At 39.5% G+C, this 24,176-nt stretch overlaps 4 protein-coding genes across 4 annotated transcripts; 1 reads left to right on the plus strand and 3 right to left on the minus strand.

Moving 5' to 3' along the window:
- The first annotated feature begins 10,357 nt into the window (after positions 1 to 10,357).
- LOC115682453 (U-box domain-containing protein 26-like) lies at positions 10,358 to 11,980 on the plus strand. The gene has a single exon (XM_030606683.2). The coding sequence runs from the start codon at positions 10,664 to 10,666 to the stop codon at positions 11,909 to 11,911; it is 1,248 nt and encodes a 415-aa protein (XP_030462543.2). The 5' UTR covers positions 10,358 to 10,663; the 3' UTR covers positions 11,912 to 11,980.
- A 2,998-nt stretch (positions 11,981 to 14,978) lies between these two features.
- Positions 14,979 to 16,180, minus strand: LOC115682452 (uncharacterized). The gene has a single exon (XM_030606682.2). The coding sequence runs from the start codon at positions 16,178 to 16,180 to the stop codon at positions 15,149 to 15,151; it is 1,032 nt and encodes a 343-aa protein (XP_030462542.1). The 3' UTR covers positions 14,979 to 15,148.
- Positions 16,181 to 20,744: 4,564 nt separating this feature from the next.
- Positions 20,745 to 21,758, minus strand: LOC115682451 (uncharacterized). The gene has a single exon (XM_030606680.1). The coding sequence runs from the start codon at positions 21,756 to 21,758 to the stop codon at positions 20,745 to 20,747; it is 1,014 nt and encodes a 337-aa protein (XP_030462540.1).
- Positions 21,759 to 22,946: 1,188 nt separating this feature from the next.
- Positions 22,947 to 23,957, minus strand: LOC115682449 (uncharacterized). Its single transcript, XM_030606679.2, has one exon. The coding sequence runs from the start codon at positions 23,955 to 23,957 to the stop codon at positions 22,947 to 22,949; it is 1,011 nt and encodes a 336-aa protein (XP_030462539.1).
- Positions 23,958 to 24,176: the final 219 nt, after the last annotated feature.

The following is a 24,176-nucleotide window of genomic DNA, read 5'->3' on the forward strand; positions in this document are numbered from 1 at the left end:
ACCCGCTTTTGACTTTTGAGTGTGGGTTGTATATGAATATTGTATATGTTCCCCGATGTCAAAACAAGTGTATATTTATCCGTGCTGGTTGTTGTATGGCTATCCTTGGTTAGGTGTATTTTAATGTACAGGTGGTTTTAATTACTTCCGCATGTGCTTTAAATCTCTGTGTTGGGTGTTGGGTCGGCGACGCGTCCTGGGACGTCGCACACGAATCGACCTTTGCGAGGGATGTGGCGCGCCGAGGAGTGCGGGGCGTGACAGAGTGAGAGAGAAAATGAGCAAGAGATGAACTACATAAGAAAGATATGAGTAGTAGTGGAGAGAGAGAGAGAGAGAGAGAGAGAGAGAGAGAGAGAGAGAGAGAGAGAGAGAGAGAGAGAGAGATTGGCCAAGTAGGTGCATGAATGAGGAGGCTTGATTTGCAAGCTTATCAAGAACATTAATGGGCTAGAGTTGGAAAATGATGTCTTGCATGATGTAATTGCATAGTTAGAACATGTACTAAAAAATGAAGGAGGCGTGGCAAGTTGAATGAGTGATAAGTGGCTATCTTGGCAAAGCTTGTGGTTACAAGAGTGGAGAGAAAGAATGTGATTAAAACATGTGATAAATATCAATGACCATATGAAAAAAATATGAGACTCATATATAGATGAATTTAAGTTTGTCTCCCAAAAGCATTCTGGGCATTTTTAGTGTATAATAATCTTGCCACCCATGACACTAACGTAATATTCCATTAATCTAGTGGAACTATGCTCATTAAATTTACGTAATTTAATGTGCACTAGATAGGGGTGATCGGCTCCAGGGTGAGCCGATTCCCACCCTGAAAATGGGAAACACCCACAAAGGCTAGTTCCACAATTTGGGAACCGGGAACCACCCACTGATTGTTGGACTCACCTAGGAAACCGGTCGTGTCTCGAGTTGGCTATACATGCAATTTCACAAGCTTCACCACAATTTTGCAATTTCGCTAAGGAATACAAAAGATTGGAGCGGACAATTAAAATAATAATAAGAAGACTTTAAAAGAACAATAAAGAAATAGAGCGCAAGTTGCCAATGAGGCCATTTATAAAATGCTCCAGCTTGCTGCTCATGCGCCGTCAACATGCTAATATAGAGAGAGACAGAGACAGAGAGCGAAAGAGATGGGGTACCTAGAGGGAAGAACAGTGTGCGGCACTGCGAGTTTTGGAGAGCTACTCAAGACGGTGACAGCGAGGTGAGATGCAGTGGCTATAAGAGAGAGAGAGAGAGAGAGAGAGAGAGAGGCGGCTTAGAGAGTCACAAGTGCGAGATGAGAGAGGGAGAGGTGAAGATGGCTTCCGGCATTGAGAGTGGCGGAGCGCTGCTCACGGCGGTGGCAATGAAATGGGGGGGGAGGGGGAAGAGAGAGATTGAAGAAACTAAGCAATAAGAAATACAGTTGAAAGAGTTAGGGTTTTGAAACGTAAAATTAAAATATATGTCGGTATAGTCCAAGTGGTTGAGTCCACACCTAGAACAGGAAACCGGACCGATATTCATTGGTTGCAATTTATTGGAATCGGAAATCGCCCAAAACCAGCCTTTTCGGTCTGGTTCGGGTGATTCCCAATCCTATCCTGTTCTTTTGAACACCCTAGTGCTAGACCTAATGTTGATATTATTAAGTGCTAAGAATGCCTTATGCATTGAACATATATCACGTAAGACCAATATTTGACATGCCAATAATGTTTTACTTTAATTTAACTATGTAATTTTATTTCCATATAACATAATGGAGACAATTAATGATGTCACATACATCTATGTGGAAATTCAACTATTTAAATAGTTATGGGATGAACCATCGTGAATAGAGAGAAATGCATCCAAGCAATGATATGTATAAAAAAAATCTCACTAAAGGTGGTAATTCTCTATTTCATGTAGACCTATCAAACTAATGGATTGAATCGAGTTCGAATGAGTTGAAAATGGGTTAGACCCAAATTGACTCATTCAACTCATGTTGACCCATGTGATACAATTCTAGCAATCTAAATCTGACCCATGACCCATTTTCCCCCCTCTAATTATATGTCTAAAAAGGTCAATTGTTCAACACATGGGCTTTACTTGTTTCAATATCCAATTGAAACTTGTGACACTTACAAAAGAAATTTCTTTACACATACATATTTTCCAATGCATTATCCATGGGGCGTCACTCTTACATAAGGCCTCAAGGACTTATATTTATACAACTGTAAACAAATGTATATAGAAAACATATAATTAGATTTCAATTTTCATTGATTAAAAAATCTGGCACAATGAGCAGTTGAACTTGCCTTGTTCCGCAAAAACAATAGGCGGTTGACTTTGTGAATCTTTTCATTTAATTTTTTTTTCCTGCAAAATCTTGAGAATCTCATAGTGCGTTCATGTCAACAAAAAGAAATTGTAAAATTAAATAACTTGACTTGTCAAAATTAGTGTAGAGTGAGGCCTAACCCGCTTATTAATGAGAACTTAGAATACTAGCGATGATGAACTGCCATTATTCCCTGATTTGACTACGTACCATGATTGCTGATTAAGACTCTATGCTCAAGCACGTGATTTGGTATGCAAAACCTCCAACATGACAACACAACTAGACATGGGATTGATGATTATTTCCATAGAAATTGCACCAGTCGTGGGGCATATACTTTTTCTTTTAACCCCAAAAGAATTCCACAAGAAAGAAGATAAATTAAGCATAGTTTCGATATTCCACTTCTAATAGAATGCCATCGGCATAAAAAACAAAGGAGGACTGATGGCATAAACTAGATGAACTGGTTGCGAATTTTGTTGACTTAGACTCCATTAGTAATTAAATCGAATTCATTTCGAAGGAGGTTGCTGGCTATGCGAAAAGGTTATTGATATAGTAAACAAGTTGTCGATGGTAATGATTGTCAATCGCTGACAAAAAAAAAAAAAGTAATGGTTGTCAATCGACTACGTGATTGTCGATTTACAATTTTAACGTCGACGTCTGTTCGGCTTCTAATTGAGAGAGACTCTATTATAATGTTGCTTTCAAGAGTCTCGACTGTTCGTGTTTCTATGTCTAATCAATGTAATTGTAAATCCTAGGAATTTATCTCCTTGAAGTGCTAGATATATTTACGTATTATTCAAGAGTAATGTAACAAGCCTATATAAAGGCAAGTTTGTGATCATTTCTGATAAGATGAAATAAAAAAGAAAAAAGCCTATTCGCCTCGTTCTCTTTCTTGAGTTGTGCGAGTGGTGAGAGTTTTCACCTTCAAACTTCTTGCATCGACAACTTTAGGAAATTGATCGACAACTCTTTCCTAGGATCAACAATTCTCTTGGTGAATCGGCCACTCATCTTCAAATTACCTTGTCAGACTCAATCCTGTTGAAAAATAATGATCAAGGACTTTCTTTTAAGGGTTGATACCACCAAACCTCCCCAAACTAGTACGTTTGTACCGTACTTACAATAAACTAATTTTTGTGTAAAAAACTTCCGAACTGGTAAATCCGTGCTATATTTATTCCAAATTGGTGCACTCATGCCACATTTACCCAAACTAATATTTATGTCAAAAAAAATCTCAAATAGATACACTCGTGCCATATTTATTCTAGTACCCACGCCACATTTACCCCAAAAAAAATCCTAGATTTACTATAATTTGGGGTAAACATGCCATTGATACACTAGTTTGGGGTAAATGTAGCACATATGTACCAATTTATGATTTTTTGTTACACAAATTAATTTGGGGTAAATGTGTCACATGTGTATTAATTTGTGAGTTTTATGACAAAAAAATTAGTTCGAGGTAAATGATAATCTTTTTCCATCTAAAGGAGGTGCTCGTTTATTCAGTATAGGACCACCATATCAGTATCAATTTTACTTAGTTCTTTAGTAATTTCTTTTAGTTATCACATTATTTTATCTGATCTCAATGGCTCCTGAAACCAGAGCTCTCACACTTCAACCTTCGACATTCCTATTTCGCTTCGATAGGCTCAAGGAGGAAGATGAACACAACAACTATCTTCTTCATATTATTAATAAGTATGAGGAAAATCCCAAACAAATAATCTTGGGCCTTTGCTTTTAGAGAACAACGTATTCCTCGATATCTTAACAACCGTTTCCCTCAGTCTATGGAAGAAAACATTTCCGTTCAAGAGGCCTATAATATAGAATATGTGTGGCCCACCAAATCTACTCGATTTGGGGCTTTTCCTTCTTTTATCCTTTAAGTTCTATCAATTGTATCTGAGGATGAAATCTCATGTGAGTTCCCCTGGGGAGCAAGACAAAATCAATTTGGCTCTAGAATTCTACTGTTTCGACAAACTACTTTTTCTTCCCTTTGAGACCAATGTCAATCATCCTTCTTAATTTGGCTGGTATCACCGGTCTTCGTTCGTATGAAGTATATATTATTAATTATGAACCATCTAAGTTCCAATATTTTAAGTATGTGACACTCAGGGAATTTTGTTACGGCATATTATAACTAAATTCTGTTGAGATTCTGATGAGGTCACTCATGTTGAACACACTGCCTTTTTTATGTATTGGCTCTCTCGGTACATCTTTTGTTACCCATCAATCAAAAGTTTCCGAGGTTTTCATTGATATAGCTCATTATTTGGCCAAAAGTATACCGATCACAGTAGGTCAACTTGTTATTGTTGCTCTGTACAAAGGAATGACACATGCACACTGGCCAATGCATGAGAACAAGTCTGATGTGTTCTTCGGCCCCTTTTGGGTTCTTCAAGCCTTGGTTGCTCTATACTTTTCAATTTTTTACGAAGAGATGTGTGCTCTGACCGAGTCTAGTGAGTTGGAGATTCAGCAACACTTTCCTGATATTGCTGGGTGTCTTTGGTTGAGTCATCCTCCTATGCCCATTCTTGAAAATATTTCCCCTTTTAAGTATATCTTCCAATTTTTCTATCGTCACCCTACTCTATGATTTGACTTTTATCCCATTCGTTCTCTTGGTTTTGGTTTCCTTTTTTCCCAACTTAGACCTCAAAATAGAGTAAAAAAAACTTTAGCTTAGCGTACTCACTTCTGTCGAACTCCCTCTAAGGATATCGACTAAGGGTAAATTTTATCTTGGGTTCAAAGTTTATTCTTGCAATATTGTGCTAGATAGTTCGAACTTACCCGAGGTATTCCTATGCCGATCATCTGCTCTCTAGAGTATCCTTTTCCCAAGAAGAACATTTATAGAGAGAAGGATGATGCGCCTTTAAATGATGCTTTGCCATCATAGCGGAGAACGATTTACTAACCAACAAGCTGTATTACTACCTTAGCCCATAATTCCTTACCCAAATCAGCATTACATAATATGCTCCTAGTTCTTTCTAATAAGGTTTTGTTCATACATTCTGCAATACCATTTTGCGATGGTGTATTCACTTTAGTATGATGCCTTACAATACCTTCATTTTTCTCATTATACTAGTCTCCACAAAATTCTTGCCCATTATCTGTTCTCAGCCTATCTTCTTACCGATCTGCTTTCCAATCAATGTTTTTCATTGCTTAAATGTAACAAAAATATCATCCTTCTACTTTAGAATATATACCCAAATTTTTCTCTAAAAATCATCACTAAAAGTGAGTAGATATCTTGATCCAAGGCCTTTCGAAGGAACTTTTACAGGCCCCAAATATCAGAATGAATATAACCTAAAATGCCCTTTATTGTGTGAATTCATGTTTTGAAACTGATCCTTTTTCTATTTCTCGAAAACACAGTGCTCATAAAATTCCAATTTTCCAATTTTCTAACCACATAGAAGATCTCTCTTACTGAGCACATCTATCCCTGTAATACTCATATTGATTAATCTCATATGCCATAATTTAGTGATGTCTGATTCTATTATAGCGGATGCAATTGTAGCTGAATCGATAAATGTAGTGCCTTGTAGCTGATATAAAGTGCCGATTTTCAGCCATTTCATCAACAGAAGTGAACCTCTTATAATCTTCATACTTCCATCTTTAGCCTTAAACCCACAACCGTTAGCATCAAGAGTATCCAAAGAGATGAGGTTTTTCTTCAAACTAGGAACATGTTTAACATTTTCCAAGGTTCTTATCATGCCATCGTGCATTTTAATAATGACAATCCCAAAACCAACTGCTTTGCATTTAGCTTTGTTTCCCATTAGAATAACTCTACCATTATATCATTGTACATGGAGAACCAATCACGATTAGAACACATGTGGTACAAAAAGCATAAATCAAGAATCCAGCTATCACTGAATTTGTCATTATCATATGAAACTGATAACCAATTTTCGTTTTCTTCTTCAGCAACACCAATTTGAGTGGGATTTTCGTTTCCCTAATTCTATTTGTTTTGATAATTTTGATTGTTCTACCGATTTGCATTCCCTTAATTTTGCTGATTCAAATTATTTTCTCTTTAATGTTCTTTTTTTGGTAAGGATTATTTTCTCTTTAATGTTTTTCCTTCAGTTTTAGACAATTTTCCTTCGGTAGTTGCAAGTCAGACCCTTATGCTTCGATTTTGACATGCTCTTGCCACCAGTGCTTCTCCTAATAGACCTTCCCCTAACAATTAAACCAGCCCCATGATCATTACTGCCTTCAAAAGTCAATTATGAATCTAATTTCTGCTTATTTAGAAAACTAGTCTTGACATCTTCAATATCAATAGTTTCTCTACTAATAATCATGGTGTCTCTAAAATTCTTATAAGATGGAGGTAGTGAAACTAACAATAAAAGAGCTTGATCCTCACCTTCAAGTTTAACATCAATACTTCTTAATTCAAAGATAATAACATTGAACTTAGAAAAATGAGACTTAAGAGAAGCATCTTCAGCCATACAAAGAGTGAAGAGTGGTTGCATGATCCACAATCGAATCGATTGGTGAGGGATTTTATCAACAAACAAAAAATACTCTCCAATTTCGTTTATAAACATGCAGTTTTTTTTTTTTTGATCTAGTACCTCCTATAGAACTTCACTCGTGAGACTAACTGGATAGTAGTCGTAGCCTCTTCACCAAATTCTACGCAGGTTTCATCTGACGTGCTTTCCGATTTCTTTCCTTTCCCAAATAGAGTTTTCTTCAAAACTTCGTAAGAACAGCTAATATATGAACCTCCCATAGATTGAAACTGTCACTCCCATCAAACTTCTCAATATCAAATTTTGTTGTTGAATTTGAAGCCATAACTAGAAGATTGAAAAACCCTATGGCTCCAATGCAAAAACTACAATGAAATTAAAATTAAGAAGAATAAAAGAACACATAGATTTATGTGGAAAACCCTTGCAGGAAAAAAAACGGGGAAAGGAGAAGTAAATCCATTATAGAAATTCAATGATTACAAAAAGTGGCTCAAAAACCTTAAGGCTCTTTTTGCCTATACTTTTTAAACCTAATAACTTGAGAAAACAATATTTATACTTGCTCCGGTGTTGGGTACGGGCTTGGGTCTAATAGCCCAAGCCCTATGTTACCAACACTAAAACTCCATTTATTTTTCTCAAGTCAGGTCGCCACAAATTTGAACACGGGTATCAAAACTCAATTTGGATCGAATACCCGAAACAAAATTCAAGACATACTCAACAAAAGGTAAGAGGAAGAAGTGTGCAAAGAGATTTTGCCCTCTTGAAGAAACGTAGGAAGTTGGTGTTATCATCTTTGCCCAGTGTTATAGCAGACGTCGACATTGCACATAATGCACTTGATCCAGAGAACATTGTTAGCCACGTTGATGTTGATGCCGATGCTTATACAGATGATTCAATCAACATGCCTAACCTTGAAGTTGGAGGTAAAGACATTGGAGGGGTCTATACTAACATCAATGCCAATATTGATGTTAGGAGGATCAACCTGAAGGAGTGATCAACACTAATGCCGACCATTCTTTGCCATCCCAACTTCCGATAGTTGGGGCACCGATCATAACTGTGGAGCAAGGTATTAATTATATCAATTTTGAGGGAAATCATTATGGTGATGAAAACTTTTAGGGATAAGGACACCACAAGTGTCATGACTTTCATATGGCTTTCACTTGGGTGCCATAACTTTTTTTTTCGATCATTTTAGTGCCATAACTTATGTACGATACTCACTTTAGTGCCATATGACTTTTCAATCGATCACTTGAGTGTCATAACTTTTTAAAAACATTCACTATAAGTGTTATGCCATGTTAGATTTCCGACACTTGAGTGCACATTTTGAAAAATTTTGACACTTAAGTGATCAATTGAAAGCTATGGCATTCAAGTGAACGTTTTTTAGAAGTTAAGGCACTCAAGCAATCGAAATAAAAGTTATGACACTTATAATGACACTCAAGTTAACGACATATGAAAGTAATGACACTTATAATGTTCTTATCCCAAAATCTTTATTACCATGATGATAATGATGCTCCTATTCATTATTAAAATATAATATCCCCATCGATATATATTGGGTCACAGTTCTTTTCCTAATTTAAAGCCACCAAAATCCTAAACCAGTGATTGTTAAATATTTAATTCTTTTAAGGGCTAATACCACCAAAAACCTTAAATTGACACACCCGTGTCACATTTACCCAAACTAATTTTTGTGTCACAAAACTCCCGAAAGAGATTAGTGACTACCTCCGAAGGTTTGATAGGATGTGCATTAACGTGTTCAAACTCCACTAACGGTTACTTTTAATGGACATTACAATGAAAATAAATTAAAGCCACCAAAAACACTAAACTTATTTTCATGTTACCTCTCACTAATACCTTAAACTTGTATTAGTGACCCAAAAGTACGTTTCATCAATAATGGTAGTTAAAAATCCAATATGGTAGCATGTGTGGGCAACGCCACGTAGGATTTTAAACGGTCATTATGGACGGAACTTTGATAGAGGATATTTTTGAGTCACTAGTACAAGCTTGGGATATTTGCGAGAAAAAAAAAAGTTTAGGGTGTTGATGTCCCACAGGACAAAGATTTTTTTGGAGGAGTTAACCTTGAAATTACAAAATATATACATAGTAAAGTCGGGTCGCTAAATTAGATCTTGTTAACAGTTCAATTTGTGATCCGAATTGAACACCAAGTTCCTCAAACCGATCAGATCGATAATCAATAGCTGGAACCGATGTTCTATAAATTCTTCTCTCTCTGCGCAATATTATGAATTGAGAGATTAGTGAACCAATTTTTCTTTCTTTGAAATATAAAATATCCTATTCTTAGTTATTCCTCGAGGACTAGATTTTCTTAATCAAGTCATGTGCTAAATTGAAACCAGATGCAAACTGAAAATTGGTCATAGATTGACAAGAAGCAAAATTTGAATTTAGGTGTGGGCATTCAAAAGAGTGATTGCGTAGACCACTTGATGGAATTCTATTCTTGGTTTATCCTTTTTTCCCCTCTCTAGATGCATGCACATGTAACACTTTTTCCTTTTGTGCAGTAATTTCAATCCCAATATGAAGATTCCTGTGTCAAAAAGAAGTATAGAAAAAGCTGAAAGCCAAGACGTCAGCACATTATCGTTTGTGAAATTCTCCCTAGTTTCTAGAAATCTGAAGCGTAACTTTTTTTCAAAGATTCCAAATTTCAAAGCGACATTTTCTTCCAATTCCCGAAAAGCAAATGAATAATTGTCTAACTTTCAATTATTCAATCCTTTTGTTTGACGAAAAATCAATAATTTAAAAACTATTTTCCTAAAAAGTAAATATTTATATCGCTTGAAAAAATTTAATTAAGGTCTAATATTTTGATCATCAACAAAAATTACTAGATTGTTGTTGAAAAAGAAATACTATCCGTTGTTGTGGACCCGTGCGTAATTATCATATCCTTTCTAGACAAGAACAACCATGGCTTGATGAGTAAGTGAGGTCCAGTCTATGATTTAGTATTATGTAAACCCGTTCTATTATACCAAGCCAATCATATAAGAAGGATCTGTGAGATGCACTCAAAAATGAAAATTCTCACTCAATTCATGTATTGTTATTGGTTTTGTTTACAACGTTGCTCAAAGATCGATGTTACGATTTTATTTTTTTCCCTGGTCACAAGGTGTTTCCTATTGCATGATTGCTTTTGCACATCTCATCATACTCAAGGGAACCAGCAGCTCTCCTTTCAAAAAAACACATCATGCCCCATCCTTCTTTCAACTAATGTGGGGCACATTAAAACTTCAACGACAATGCCCCATTAACTCTTTCTAGGTGGGTCAGTTTGACTGAACTGCATTCATAAATATTCCCTTATACGAGAGAGAGAGAGAGAGAGAGAGAGAGAGAGAGAGAGAGAGAGCATGTCCCACAATTTTTCTGTATTATTTTAGCTGTAATCTTTTTTGGGTGGATTGTATCCTGTCCTGGACTTCCTCATCTAGTGCTTGTTTCTTGTTGTTTTCATTTCATCTGACTGCCTCTGAACCAATACTGCCTTTCTCATTCTTCCTTGTTTCCGGATTGCCCCTATGATCTGCTTCTTCACAAATTGATTGCCCATTTCTGGTCTTTTTTCCCCATCTTTCTGGGTTCTTTTATTGCTTTTTCTCAAAGATTGAACAATTTGGGCTCATCCAAATCCCTCATGGAAGACCCAGAAATGGGTGTTCCCCATTTGTTCAGATGCCCAATTAGCCTAGGCTTGTTCACTGACCCGGTCACTCTGTGCACAGGCCAGACCTATGACCGGCCAAGCATAGAGAAGTGGCTCGCTGCTGGTAACCTCACCTGCCCAGTCACAATGCAGAGGCTCCACGACCCGTCCGTTGTTCCGAACCACACTCTCCGGCATTTGATCGAGCAGTGGCTCCGATTGGGTTGCGTAGCCGGCCCTGATCATTTCGAGACAATTGATCCTGACCGTTGCCTCATCGCCTTGAGACGCAGCCTTGAGTCGCCTGAGTCCACCTTAGCCAACAAGATTCACGCGCTTGGCAGAGTTCGCGTTTTGTCTGCGGAATCTCCCATGAAATGTGCTGCTTTTCTCCGGTTGGGATTCTTGCCGATGTTGTTGGAGCTAATTTTCGGGAACGCGGAATCAAGAGCGCCTTCCGCTATGAGTCCTGATCATGTGCATCTTGTGGACCAAGCTCTATCTTGTATATTGAAACTGTTGGACCTTGGTGAGCTTCAGTGTCTGAATATGCTCAAAGAACAGTCGAAATTGGCATCATTCCTAGCACTATTCGAGCATGGAGCAGTCACAACCAAGATTAGTTTGTGTCGACTTGTCGAGAAAATGTCATCGTCTTTCGAGACCAAAGAGCTCCTCACTAAGCTCGGCCATAGATTCCAACTCTTGCGTGGGATCATCCTCCTCCTCCATCAAGATCCCGAGGTCTCCGAGGCGGCAATCAAGGCCATAAGGTCTCTATGCTCTCTGGAATCAATCCGAGAAATCTTGCTGCGAGAAGGCCTAATTGATGGACTCCTCGCATACATTTTACGTGCCAAGACACAAGAGAGAGCATCATCAGCGCCGTTGGCGATGCGATTGCTCGAGCAGCTTCTACGAATTGAGAAGGCAAAAGAGGCAATTCTTGATGACCCACAGGGCATAACGAGTGCTCTGGTCAAGACGTTGTTCAGAGTATCGGATCATGAAGACAGTGAGAGTGCAGTGAACTCACTCATCCTCTTGTGCTATGATTCATCAGAGGCAAGAGAAGCGGCACTAAAAGCAGGAGCTCTGACTCAGGTGTTGCTGCTTCTACAGAGCCAGTGTGGTGATACGACCAAGATGAAGGCAAGGATGCTCCTCAAGCTGCTTAGATCATCCAAACGGACTACGAACAAAAATCATGCAGAGTACCATACAATATGCAATAAGTAATTAGTTTTTTAATCTCAATTTTGTGTTTCCGACTACCAATTTGATTAACTAGTTTTCTTGATCATGCTACATGCAATGTCACGACAAATTACAAGACCAACCTTATATTCACAATAATCTCTATTTGGCAAAATGCCAACACCATTGGTCCCGTGACAGTGATGTGTCATCCACATAAATTGGCAATGTGCCCGCTACGTCAGCATCTTATCGAGAAATTTTGCCAGATTCCGATAGAAAAGTATGGACCACAAAGAAATAAAAGTTTAGTGCATCATGTGATTGAATTCGACTCTCAATGAACTAACCATAAAAGTTCACGAAAATTTAGTAATCACTGATGAATTTGTCATTTGCATCACCTAACAATAAAAATTCCGGACAAATATGTGACTGTCTCAAAAGACGGGTCACAAAACTATGTATGGAATGCAAACTGAACTCACTCTTAGCATTTACCTTTAGCATGTGAACCGCACTGTACGCGTGCAACGCGGAATGGTTACTTCACAATGTCACGTAATGACATAGGTGCAGTAAACTGAAGTAATCAATAGAAGCAATATGCCTGTAACATGATTTGCTTGAATCTCTTACATAGCGATGGGTACCTGTTTCTCTCAAAAGCTTAAACGGTCATTAAAAAGTCCATGCGTCTCGAGCGCATTGCTTAGAAACTCATCACAAGTGGAGTTCACGACTTCATGTAAATCCATTGTCATTTCCATGAATCATGATTCATGTTCAGAACTATAATTGTGAATGTTAACCGATAGTTCAGCCTACATAATGGCTTTGGTCCTCTTGCAATTAGATTTGTTTATTGGTGGTGGTGGTGGTGAACATATGGCTTCTTCTTCCCACTAAGCTTTTCTGCCCAGATTTGACTTATGTGTTCACTTTTGAGCATTGAGTCCCTAGGAGTGTGAAATACCACCAAAAATTTTAAATTGGTATATCCATATCATATTTATCTCAAATTAATTTTTGTATCATAAAATGTCAAAAACTCCCGAACTAGTACACCCGTGCCACATTTACCTCAAATTGGTATACCCGTGCCACATTTAACCCAAATTGTTAAATCTGGGATTTTTTGGGGTAAATGCGGCGAGGATGTACCAATTAAGGAATTTTGTGACACAAAAGTTAGTTTGGTGTAAATGTGGCATGGATGTACCACTTTGAGATTTTTAGTGGTATTAACTCTTATAATAACTTAATTAGGTCTATTGTTTTGAACCTTTTGTACCCCCCCCAATGGAGCTTGCCTAGGCTCGCTCGACCCTTTTTTATATTATATGAACCCATTTTAATTTTTTTATGAACATCAATGCTAAAAAATAATAAGGCCCTTTTTATATCTAATCAATGCAAAATGAATTGGTTTTTTGAGTAACATGAAGTAAAGCGAAAGGGCATGGAGCTTTAAGTTAATGTGGCTCAACCACAGAGTTTCGATCTACTCAATTTTTTTTATTATTATTTGTAGATTGATTCCCAAGTCTTTAAGTCCTTAGTACAAATCTGAATGGACTGTCCACTTGAAACTCAATCTTTATTTTAATAGTTCGATGTCTCCAAGGAATTTCTTAAAATATATATATAGTCAAAATAAAGCATCAAAATGGATCATGAGGCATTGTCCCATTTATACGGGGCTTTTCATGCTCGAAAGTAACGATGGAATTCTTGCGGTTTCAGATATATATGAATTGCAACGGTGATCGCCAAGGACTCGTTTGTACTAAAGCTACAAACCATTAATTGAGATTCCATTATTGCGCCTGTCTTGATTTTTGGACAAGTTCGTGATGAGATGATGCACGTGTGGAATTGACGTGACGTGGAGCAGTGAATAACCCGGTCGGCCCATAACTCATCAATTTAACTTTATGAGTGAAGGTAAGTCCGACTGTATATGTTGACGGGCTCGAATTGAGCTCTTTTTGTTGTCTCTCCATCAAAAGTATTGGGTTTTGCTGCGCTCCCAACATTCATTCACTTGAGGAGATTAGATTTACTTGATTTTATTAATTACTCACATTTGGGGCAAAGTTAAATAGTCCCACCAAATTATTATTTCCCTCTCTTAAAATCTTGAACCTTTGACATCTAATTTTCGTTCATCTTTATTAAGGACCTTAATGAGATAGTTTGTGCTCTCAAGAGATAAGCGAGCGTGCTCATGTTACGTGATATAGGCGTTATAACATGTGATATAAACGATTATTTTTAAGAAAATAATTTACAAATCATTCATTTTTCGCGAAACAAACGAAACCTAAATTGACGATTCTCGGGAATGCTCGCTTGGCAATACAACCAATGGTAACCTCTGTTTAGCAATTAAAACGGTTCAGGAGTCCAAAGAAATGAAAACTGTTCAACTTGAGTGGAGAGATTGGCTATAGTGTCCAACTTCACTCATTCCTGAGCTTCAGTTTCTCCCCTAATTGAAGGTTTGGACCACATTCAGTGGCAAAAGGGCAAGCAGAGCAACTAGCAGATTTGCTTAGGAAATTTGTGAAGGTGGCGATTCATATTATAGCATACAATCCCTCGGTTTTTACCTCTTATTGCCCGAAAAGACCTATAAGATCGCCGAATATCGTTGGGAAAATAAGGTCGAGGAGTAATATCTGTGCGAAGTTCTAACCCTTGACATGGTAGTCTCATCTAATGGAAGAAAAGTTGTGTGCTCAATCAATGACTTATTGTATCTGTGTCATGATATCAGAATTAAAACCCTTTCTATCTGGTTCTTCATCAATCATAAGCCTCTCTGTCTCGCTCTCATCAAGGCAAAGACTTGTTTTTCCACTTTTTCAGAAGATTTCCACATTGAGCTTACTTTCTCCAACTTTCATTTCTCGGATTGATTTTAATTTAAGACCTTATATTTTTTCAAGTTAAGCGGGTTGCTAAATCCTTGCTAGTTGCCAGATGAGGAAGGATGAGAAAAACCCAACTTAACATTATCACAGGAGTTAGAATAAGAAGAATCTGGGAAGCAATTGTGCATTTATTAGTATTGATTGTTGATGCAAGCACATTCACTTGGGTATTTCTTTCGCTTTCCCCACGTCGAACACATCAAGAAGAAGTACACATGACTCCAGATCAAACATACTTATACGAAACTCGTAAGTACACTCGCAAACTTAAATCTAAGGGCCATCTATGTTTGTCGGTTCCACTCTTATTCAGCTGGTACAGAGAGTTCCAATTTGAACTTCAGACATAAACTTGATCTAGCCGGGCATCCTTGGTGGCGATCTGAACTTGCTCTAGCTGGACATCTCTGGTGGCTTCCCTCTGAGGATCAGACTGAAAGTAAGCTTCCAGATGGTTGGCCAAGGCCGGCCTGTCGATGCTCTCGCAGTGATATGACTTGCAGACGAAGTAGATCACTGTTTGGATCACGAGGCCAAACAGGAACAGGAACGTCAGCAGGATGAGGCAGGGGATGCCAACAATTAAATCGAATGCTAAGTTCCATGAATACACCACAAACATCTGGTACACTATCATGATCCCATAATAGAACAAGACCAGCAGCACGAAGATGAAACTCGTGACTCGTCGCTTGCCCTCAATCAGATTCTTGCCCTTGACCATGGCCTTGATCCCGTAGTTCTCCTCTTCCAGGACGGAGACCACGCTCGCCAGCTGCCAGATGATGCTCAGGTACACGAACCCAACGAAGAACAGGATCAAGAGGATAATCCAGATGGCTAGCCCGACCGGCGAGAAACCAATCAGCATCACCGACATGACGAATGTCCCCAGCATGCATAAGCTGTAGGCCAAGTGGATCAAGAAACTCCATATGAATGTGATGGCAACTCGCTTCCATACCTTCGGGACCACGGACATGATCTTTTTGAAGGTGATGGGCTTTCCCGTGTAATTGCAGGCCACAGTGTATACAACCGCAGAAGTAGAGAGAAGGGAAAGCACCAGGAGGAAGACCAAATATGCTATTTTGATGAGCCAATATGCTAGACGATCGCATCTTAAGATATCATTGAGGCGATGATATCTTTCACCGTCTTTGCCACAATCGAGGTCATATGGATCCCATTGCATTATTTCTTCCAGACTATCGGAAACTTGGACTTGAACTAAGAAGATGACGGAGAGAGGGAGGATAAAACAGAGCGTGATTAAAGTGAAGATTTTCTTCCATGAGAAGATGATCTTGAAGGAATCCTTGAGGATGCCAAGGAACCCGAGATTTCGAAGCCTCTCTTCCTCACTATCCATCTTAGTTAACACTCGGCTTACATGGTCCTCCATAAGGGCGAATCATAAACTCTGCAGATGATGAAGCCGAGAGAAACCATCGATATTTATACACACATGTAGATGACTGAGGAAGTTAACTCCTAAAATCGACAATCTGATACGTCGCTCGTCTCAGCGTGGATTACAATCTACAATGTTTGATGTGATTTCTCGGTTGGAGCTCGAGAAGCACAACAGATGCTTTGGACAAAAGACAGCGGCAATGACAAAGTCCTGCTCTAGCTATCTGGGATGATTTTTGTCGTTCATTTTCATAAGAGGACTACACTCCTTTCTGTGGGTGTGTGTATGATTTTTTCTTTCTGAATTTTCTCAACTTTGCTTCCCATATTAAGTACCATCTTTACATTTCACAACCTACAATTTTTCATCTCCCTCAACCTAAAAAGGCCCATTCTCCCTCATGCACTCCTAAATCATTCGGTCCAAAAGTCTCATTTCGCATTACAAAATTGAGAGTACAGATTGGTCAATATCCGGACCTCGACCTCTAACACAAGAAGCGTTTGCTCTGCATTTTCCCGCATCAGCATTTCTTGTTGCATTGTCACATTTGGAAATTAGATGCATCTTAGTTTTAGGATCATCGACCCTACGTCGAGAGGTAAGGTAAACGTGGATGTCGGCTCTCCCGGATCCCTCAATCCATGGCAAAAACACTCGACCTATCTCGCATTGATTCTTTCCCTTAGCTGCAGTAATTAAGCTTAGCTAAAACTCATTGAAGGATACCTCTTTCCCTCTTGTCCGTGAATGGCATTCTCGGCTTGACCAGTCCTTGGAAGCCATGCTACGATACACTAAGACGAGGAAAGTCCAGCTTAAGGAAGAGGAAAAGAGAGAGGTGGGGGCTAATCTCGTCCATATTTTTTCATGATTGAAAATATAATGATCTATCTATTATATTTGAGACGACCAAACTGGCCCAAAGTTAATTAGTTCCATGAAAGAAAAGTAACTCGAACCCATCACGCCTTCCTTACCATGTTCGCTTCCAAAGGTATACCCCATGCTATTAAGGTGTCAATGTCAATAAGCATTGCTAGGGAATAAAATACCATTTATTTAGGTGATAAATTATTTGAATAGAAGATATCAATCATACGTACGAACATGCGTCATACCACGTGGCACGAATAACTACAGAGATTTGCCAAATCAACAACGTCATCTACAAAGCAACTTCATGGGACAAATTAGCAAATCAATCTAATCATATTGTGTGCATAATAATTCAGTTCTAAACTTTTCAAAGTTACCAATGCTGTCCCAAACATTTGCATGAAATTTCAATCTAATTATTTTTCCTAATTTTGGCCTAAAATTGTTGATGTGACGCTCAATTATCGTCGGCTGGACTATGTGTTGTGGTCGGCAATTTGACGTTAATCGAAATTTTCCCAAAATGATGTCCTTTTTGCTTAATTTTTTTTTTATTTTTTCTTCTTTTGTTCTTTCGTTTTTTTCTCTCCTTTTCTTTTCCTTACTTTCCTTTTGTTATTGTTCATCTCCTTCATGGTGTGAGAACTCAAACATGCTCTACATGTACCCATCCGGCTCAAACAACTTCGCAGCATTGAACTCACCAAACCGAACCAAGGCATCGATGAATGGCATTCCACGAAACCGCACTCCTCTCGGGCATTTTCTCGAACACTTCTCAGCCCATGCCGCGGTGTTCGGAATGCAAGATGGAAGGAAGATCCAGGATCCTTTTTCGATTCCGTGCACGAACCTCCGAATCCGAACCGATCGAGAAGAAACGACGTGCCAAACCCACAAAGCCTCGAGCTCGGCTAGGGTCAAACCGACGGAGGCTGCTGAAAGGGATGGGCTTGAAGGTCTTGATGAGCAATTTGAGCTTCTGCTGTGATCTCCACACCATGGCGCGCCGTTTTCGGGCCGTGGCGAGAGGATATATCAAGCAAGATCTGCCTCAGCGGCCTATGAACAAGTTCAGTCCCATGTGGAAGCAATCGATCAAGAGATCAAGGGATTCCACCTCCATCAGGAATTGATTACTAAACAGAGATCCTCCAGCGATGAACAGTAGGTTGGAGGTGATGAACAGTGAGAAAAGGAAATGAAAGAAAAAAAAAATAAGAGAGGAAAAAAATCAGAAGTTCATAAATTTTTTTTTTTGAAAAACGATGTGTTTTGAGGAAATTTGGTCATGGCAAATTGTCGGCACGTCACATGGGACGGCTGACAATGACTAATGGGACAGCTGACAATGACTAATGGGACAGCTGACAATGACTAAATCAGTATGTAAGCATTGTCAGGTTAAAATTGGCGCTATAAAGATTTAGGAGTACATTGATAAAAGGGTTAATACTGCGAAAAATCATAAACTGGTACATTTCCGACAATTTATCCCGAACTAATTTTTTTATCACAAAAAACCTCAAATTGGTACACATGTAACAAATTTACGCTAAACTAATTTTTTGACCACCAAAAACCCCAAACCGGTACACCTGTGACAAATTTACCCTCCGTAAAATTGAATTAATACCACAAAAAATCACAAATTGGTAAATATGTGACAAACGCAAGGGTAAAACCGTAAAATGGTACACCTTTCGACTGTCACGTGTCATCCAACTTAGCAATTTAACAGTAAAATTTAACTAAAACTAATGGAGGGTAAATTTGTCATTGGTGTATCAATTTGGGGTTTTTAGTGGTCAAAAAATTAGTTTTAGATAAATTTGTCACAGGTGTACCAGCTTGAGGTTTTTGGTGATGTTAACCCTTGATAAAATTGACCTTGCAAATTTTAGGTTCGATTGGGTCTTCGGCTCAAGGCTCTATCAAGGAATCGACCTTGTAAATTTTGGGTTCCTAGTTCCAAGTATAATCAATCAGTTCAGGGTATAGAATCGGGAAGTGAAGTTGAATCCTAGTTCTTGGTGCCCCTATGATCAGCCTTGATTCGGCCGAGTCCAATTCCCAAATTGAACCGGCCCTGTTGCTGTCCCCTAAATACAAGAGCGGTGATCGATTCAAATGTGAGGAGGTTCCAAGAATGGAATATGGAATCTATCATGTTATAATTAAATCCCAACTTTTGGAACCAATATAATGATCCTGTTGACCTTGGAATCAGGCTAGAACTAATTCTAGGGTCAATCCGAGAATCGGCCGAGGCTTTTTTGTTGTTACATTTTATTATATACATGCATAAGTCATATATGAATACAATTATTTCTACTTGAGGATAATATGTCAAACATATTTAATTTTAACAGGTATTTTCCATCATAGAAAAAGAGTTCAAGAACTTATTTAGGATTTGGGTTAAACCGGTTCGGTTCTAGGTTTCAAGTTTGTGGATCTAACGACAAGTTCACGGCAAGTTCTGGGCATACAATTAGGAACCAAACCGGCCGGTTCCCCATTTTTTAAACCGGGAACTAAAGATCGGTCCCCTCATGAGTCAACCTTAAACAGGCCGGGTAAGACCGCTTCGGACCTGTCCCGAGTTGAACAAGCTCGTTTACTCACCCCTATATCCAACCAATGGTAACTTCTGGTTAGCAATTAAAACTGTTCAAGAGTCCAAAGAAACTAAAGCTGTTCAACTTGAGTGGAGAGATTGGCTACAGCGTCCAACTTCACTCATTCCTGAGCTACAGATTCTCTTCGAATTAATGGTCTGAACCATATTCGGTGGCAAAAGGGTAAGTAGAGCAACTAGCAGATCGGCTTAGGAAATTTCTAAAGGGTGGCAATTCATAGCATATCATCACAATCTCTCGCAGCTTGTCGAGAATTGTGACTGCTGGACATTTGAGTAGACCATACGAAGGGAGAAGGAAGCGAGATGGGAGAAACACTAATCATGACGAGATGAGACGAGCTTTTACCTCTTATTGCCCGAAAAGACCAATAAAATCACAGAACATCCTCGGGCAAATAATGTCCAGGAATAACATCTGTGACAAACTCTTGACATGGTAATCTCATCTAATGGAAGAAATGCTGTTTGCCAGATCAACAACTTAATATATCTGTGTCACAGTACAGAATGGAAACCTTGTCCGTCAGGTTCTTCATCAATCGGAAGCCTCTCTCTCTCTCTCTCTCTCTCTCTCTCTCTCTCTCATCAAGGCAACAGAAGATTTCCACATCTAGCTTTCTTCTCCAACTTCCATTTATTGGATTGATTTTTTATACGAAAATCTAATATACCAAATTAAGCGGGTTGCTAGTCCTGGCTAGTTACCAGATCAGGACAGATGAGATACACCCAACTTTAACAGTATAACAGGAGTTAGAATAAGAAGAATCTACAAAGTAGTTGTGTACTTATTAGTACTGATTGTTGATACAAGCGCATTTCATTTGGGTATTTCTTTCACTTTCCCTACGTCAAACACATCAAGAAGTACACATGGCTTAAGATCAAACGTACTTATACGACACTCGTAGGTGCACTGGCAAACTTAAAGCTAAGGACCATATATGTTTGTTGGTTCGGCTCTTATTCAGATAGTACACAGTTCCAATTTGAACTTCAGACATAAACTTGATCCAGCTGTGCATCCTTGGTGGCGACATGAACTTGCTCTAGCTGGACATCCTTGGTGGCATCCCTCTGAGGCTCAGACTGAAAGTAAGCTTCCAGATGGTTGGCCAAGGCCGGCTTGTCGATGCTCTCGCAGTGATATGACTTGCAGACGAAGTAGATCACTGTTTGGATCACGAGGCCGAACAGGAACAGGAACATCAGCAGGACGAGGCAGAGGATACCGATGCCTACCATGGTTCCTATGTTCCATGAATACACCGCAAACAACTGGTACACTATCAATATCCCATAATAGAACAAGACCAGCAGCAGGAAGATGAAGCTCGTGACTCGTCGCTTGCCCTCAATCAGATTTATGCTCTTGACCATTGCCTTGATCCCATAGTTCTCCTCCTCTAGGACGGAGACCACGCTTGCCAGCTGCCAGACGATGCTCAGGTACACAAACCCAACAAAGAATAGGATCAAGAGGACGTACCAGATGGCTATCCCGACTGATGAGAAACCGATTAGCATCGCCCACATGACGATAGCCCCCAGGAAGCATAAGCTGTAGGCCAAGTGGATCAAGAAACTCCATATGAATGTGATGGTGACTCGCTTCCACACCTTCGGGACCACGGACATGATCTTTTTGAAGGTGATGGGTTTCCCCGTGTAATTGCAGGCCACAGTGTATACGACCGCGGAAGTAGAGAGAAGAGAAAGCACGAGGAGGAAGACCAAGTATGCTATTTTGATGAGCCAATATTCTAGACGCTCGGATGATAGGTATTCATCCTCATCTCCCCTGTGATAAAGTCTGTATCTTACAAATCGAATTCTTCTTTCCAGATACTCAGAAACATGGATTTGAACTAAGAAGAGGATGGAGAGAGGAAGGATAAAAGAGAGCGTGATTTGAGTGAAGATTTTCTTCCATGAGACGACGATCTTGAAGGACTCCTTGAAGATGCCAAGGAACCCGAGATATTGAAGCTTCTCTTCATCACTATCCATCTTAGTTAACACTCGGCTTATCTGGTCCTCCATAAGGGTGGTTCAGAGACTCTGCAGATGATGAAGCTGAGAGAAACCATCCATATTTAAACACACACGTACATGACTAAGGAGGTTGACTCCTAGATTGACACTTTGATTACGTCGCGGGTCTCTGCGTGGATTGCAATCCACGTTGTTTGATGTAATTTCTTGGTTAGAGTCTGAAAAGGAAAACAAATATGCCTACACTGATAGATACCATCATACTAATGCTCCAGCCAGTTTTATTCTTTCCCTCCTTTTTCTAATTCTCTTTTAGAGTATGAATCCAAAAAGAAAAATAAGAATTGATTAACTATGTGGTAAGGGAAAATTAGCCATTCGCATGTCTAATAATCTACATCGGGCATGAGCAAATGATAAAATAACTCTGTTTTCATAACATCAAATTACAGGTATTTAATAAAACTATGCTTCGACTTTTTGTCTGCATTATTTTAGCATGACTCCAGTTTGTACCCGATGATACGCTTGTACCATATGATACGCCACGCGAAGAATTCTAGGAAGGGAAAAAACAGAGTCGAAAGCCTCCTTCATTTTTTAATTTAGGGGTTGCCATCTCTTCCCGTCAGTCTGCAATAATGATCATCTTCTTATACAGCAGCATCATTACCGAGATATCGAACTTTATTCCATCGCCATGGATGGGATTCTCATTGTTTTGTCCAAAGGATGGATGCCGACATCTCGATAGCATGGCGGTTCATTCATCCGCTTGATGGGAAGACAGGTATTAAGCGAAGCTACTAGGGTCCTGTAATGAATCTGACAGGAACTTGCGTAACTCCTTCTTACATTCTGTTTTATGATATATTCTAATCAACCCACAATTTATTTTGTCCTAATCCGGTTTAGGACTGAGAAAGATTTCTCATCATGATAGTGACAAAAGCTTAACATATGTAAAAGTGAAACAAAGAAAAGCTAGAGCACATTGTAATTTTTTTTTTATTTTTCCCTTGACCTAGAGCACATCGTGTAAAAGCACATCGTGTAAAAGGCACACTTATATCAAACATTTATACATCTCCAAGCTGCAAACTTTATTATCTTAAGACTAATAACTTCATGACCTTCAAGTTTTTCAATCACACCAAAACCATGATGCAGAAAACTCTCAAACTAACACGGGGAATACAGAAATTAGACGTGAAGTTGCTCAAGCTGGACAGAATTGGCCTTCAGAGGGACATAGTCTCCAAGATAGACCTCGAGATGATCAGACAAGGTGGACTTGTCAATGTTCTCGTGGTGGTAGGACTTGCAGACAAAGTAGATCACTGTCTGGACGACCAAATCAAAAAGGACCACCATTATCAGCAACAACAAGCAGATCAGTCCAACCCCAATCTTGATTCCAATCCCATAAAACAAGTCCAAGACCACAAAGCACTCAAACAATGCCTGAACCAGCACAGAGCACACCAGGACGCCAAGAAAACAGCCAACCGACACACCCATCTTGCCCTTTATCAGCCTCTTGCTCTTCACCATCGCCTTCCTTCCATACACATCTTCAAGAACCGAGATCACACTCGCTAATTGCCAAATCATGGTGATATAAACAAACCCAATAACGTACAAGATCAAGAGAATCACCAACATGGCAATCCCAAGTGCAGGGCCAACCATAAAATGCCTCACGATGACGACCCATACGATCAAAAGCCCGACAGCCGCAACAATGAACACAAAGAAGGTTGCGAAACTCCAGAGGAAAGTGACCATGAGCCTCTTCCACACTCTGGGCACAACACTCATGATCTTCTTGAAAGTAATCTGCTTGGCGGCGTAGACGCAGGCCACTGTGTAGACAACAGCCGAGGTCGAAAGCAGAGAGAAGATGAAGACGAAGATGAAGTAGCCGAGCTTGAAGAGCCAGAAAGCGACCCACTCCTTCTTGAGCATGCGGGACAGGTACCTGTACCTCGGGCTGTCCTCCCAGGCGTCGTCCCGGTCGATCTCGTGGTTGAGGATCTCGAAGGAGAGGAGCTGCGAGACCAAGAAGTGGGCGAGGAAGATGACGCAGAGAGGGAGGATGAGCGCGAGCGTGATCTGAGCGAAGACCTTCCTCCATTTGAGGATGATCCTGGAGGTCTCTCTGTAGACGCCCAGGAACCCAAGGAACTGCAGCTCGCGCTGGTCTCTGTCCATCGTTTCTTTCGCACAGACAAAATCAAGAACGAGTGCAACGACCGATGTGTAGAGAGACCGGGCTATTTCTCGAAGCAGATAGCAAACGGAAGAGACTCGATACTACTAAAAAAAGGGTTATCTAGAGAAGAAGAACAACCACACAGACTGAAGTGATAAATGAAGATGGCGATCTTGTCAGACTGTGGGGTAGGGAAGACTTTGAAGTGTCGACGAGTC

Source organism: Syzygium oleosum, unplaced genomic scaffold, assembly GCF_021117445.2.
Source record: "Syzygium oleosum isolate NSW1041296 unplaced genomic scaffold, Sole_v2.1 Sole_v2.26, whole genome shotgun sequence".
In the NCBI taxonomy this organism is placed as follows: Eukaryota; Viridiplantae; Streptophyta; class Magnoliopsida; order Myrtales; family Myrtaceae; genus Syzygium; species Syzygium oleosum.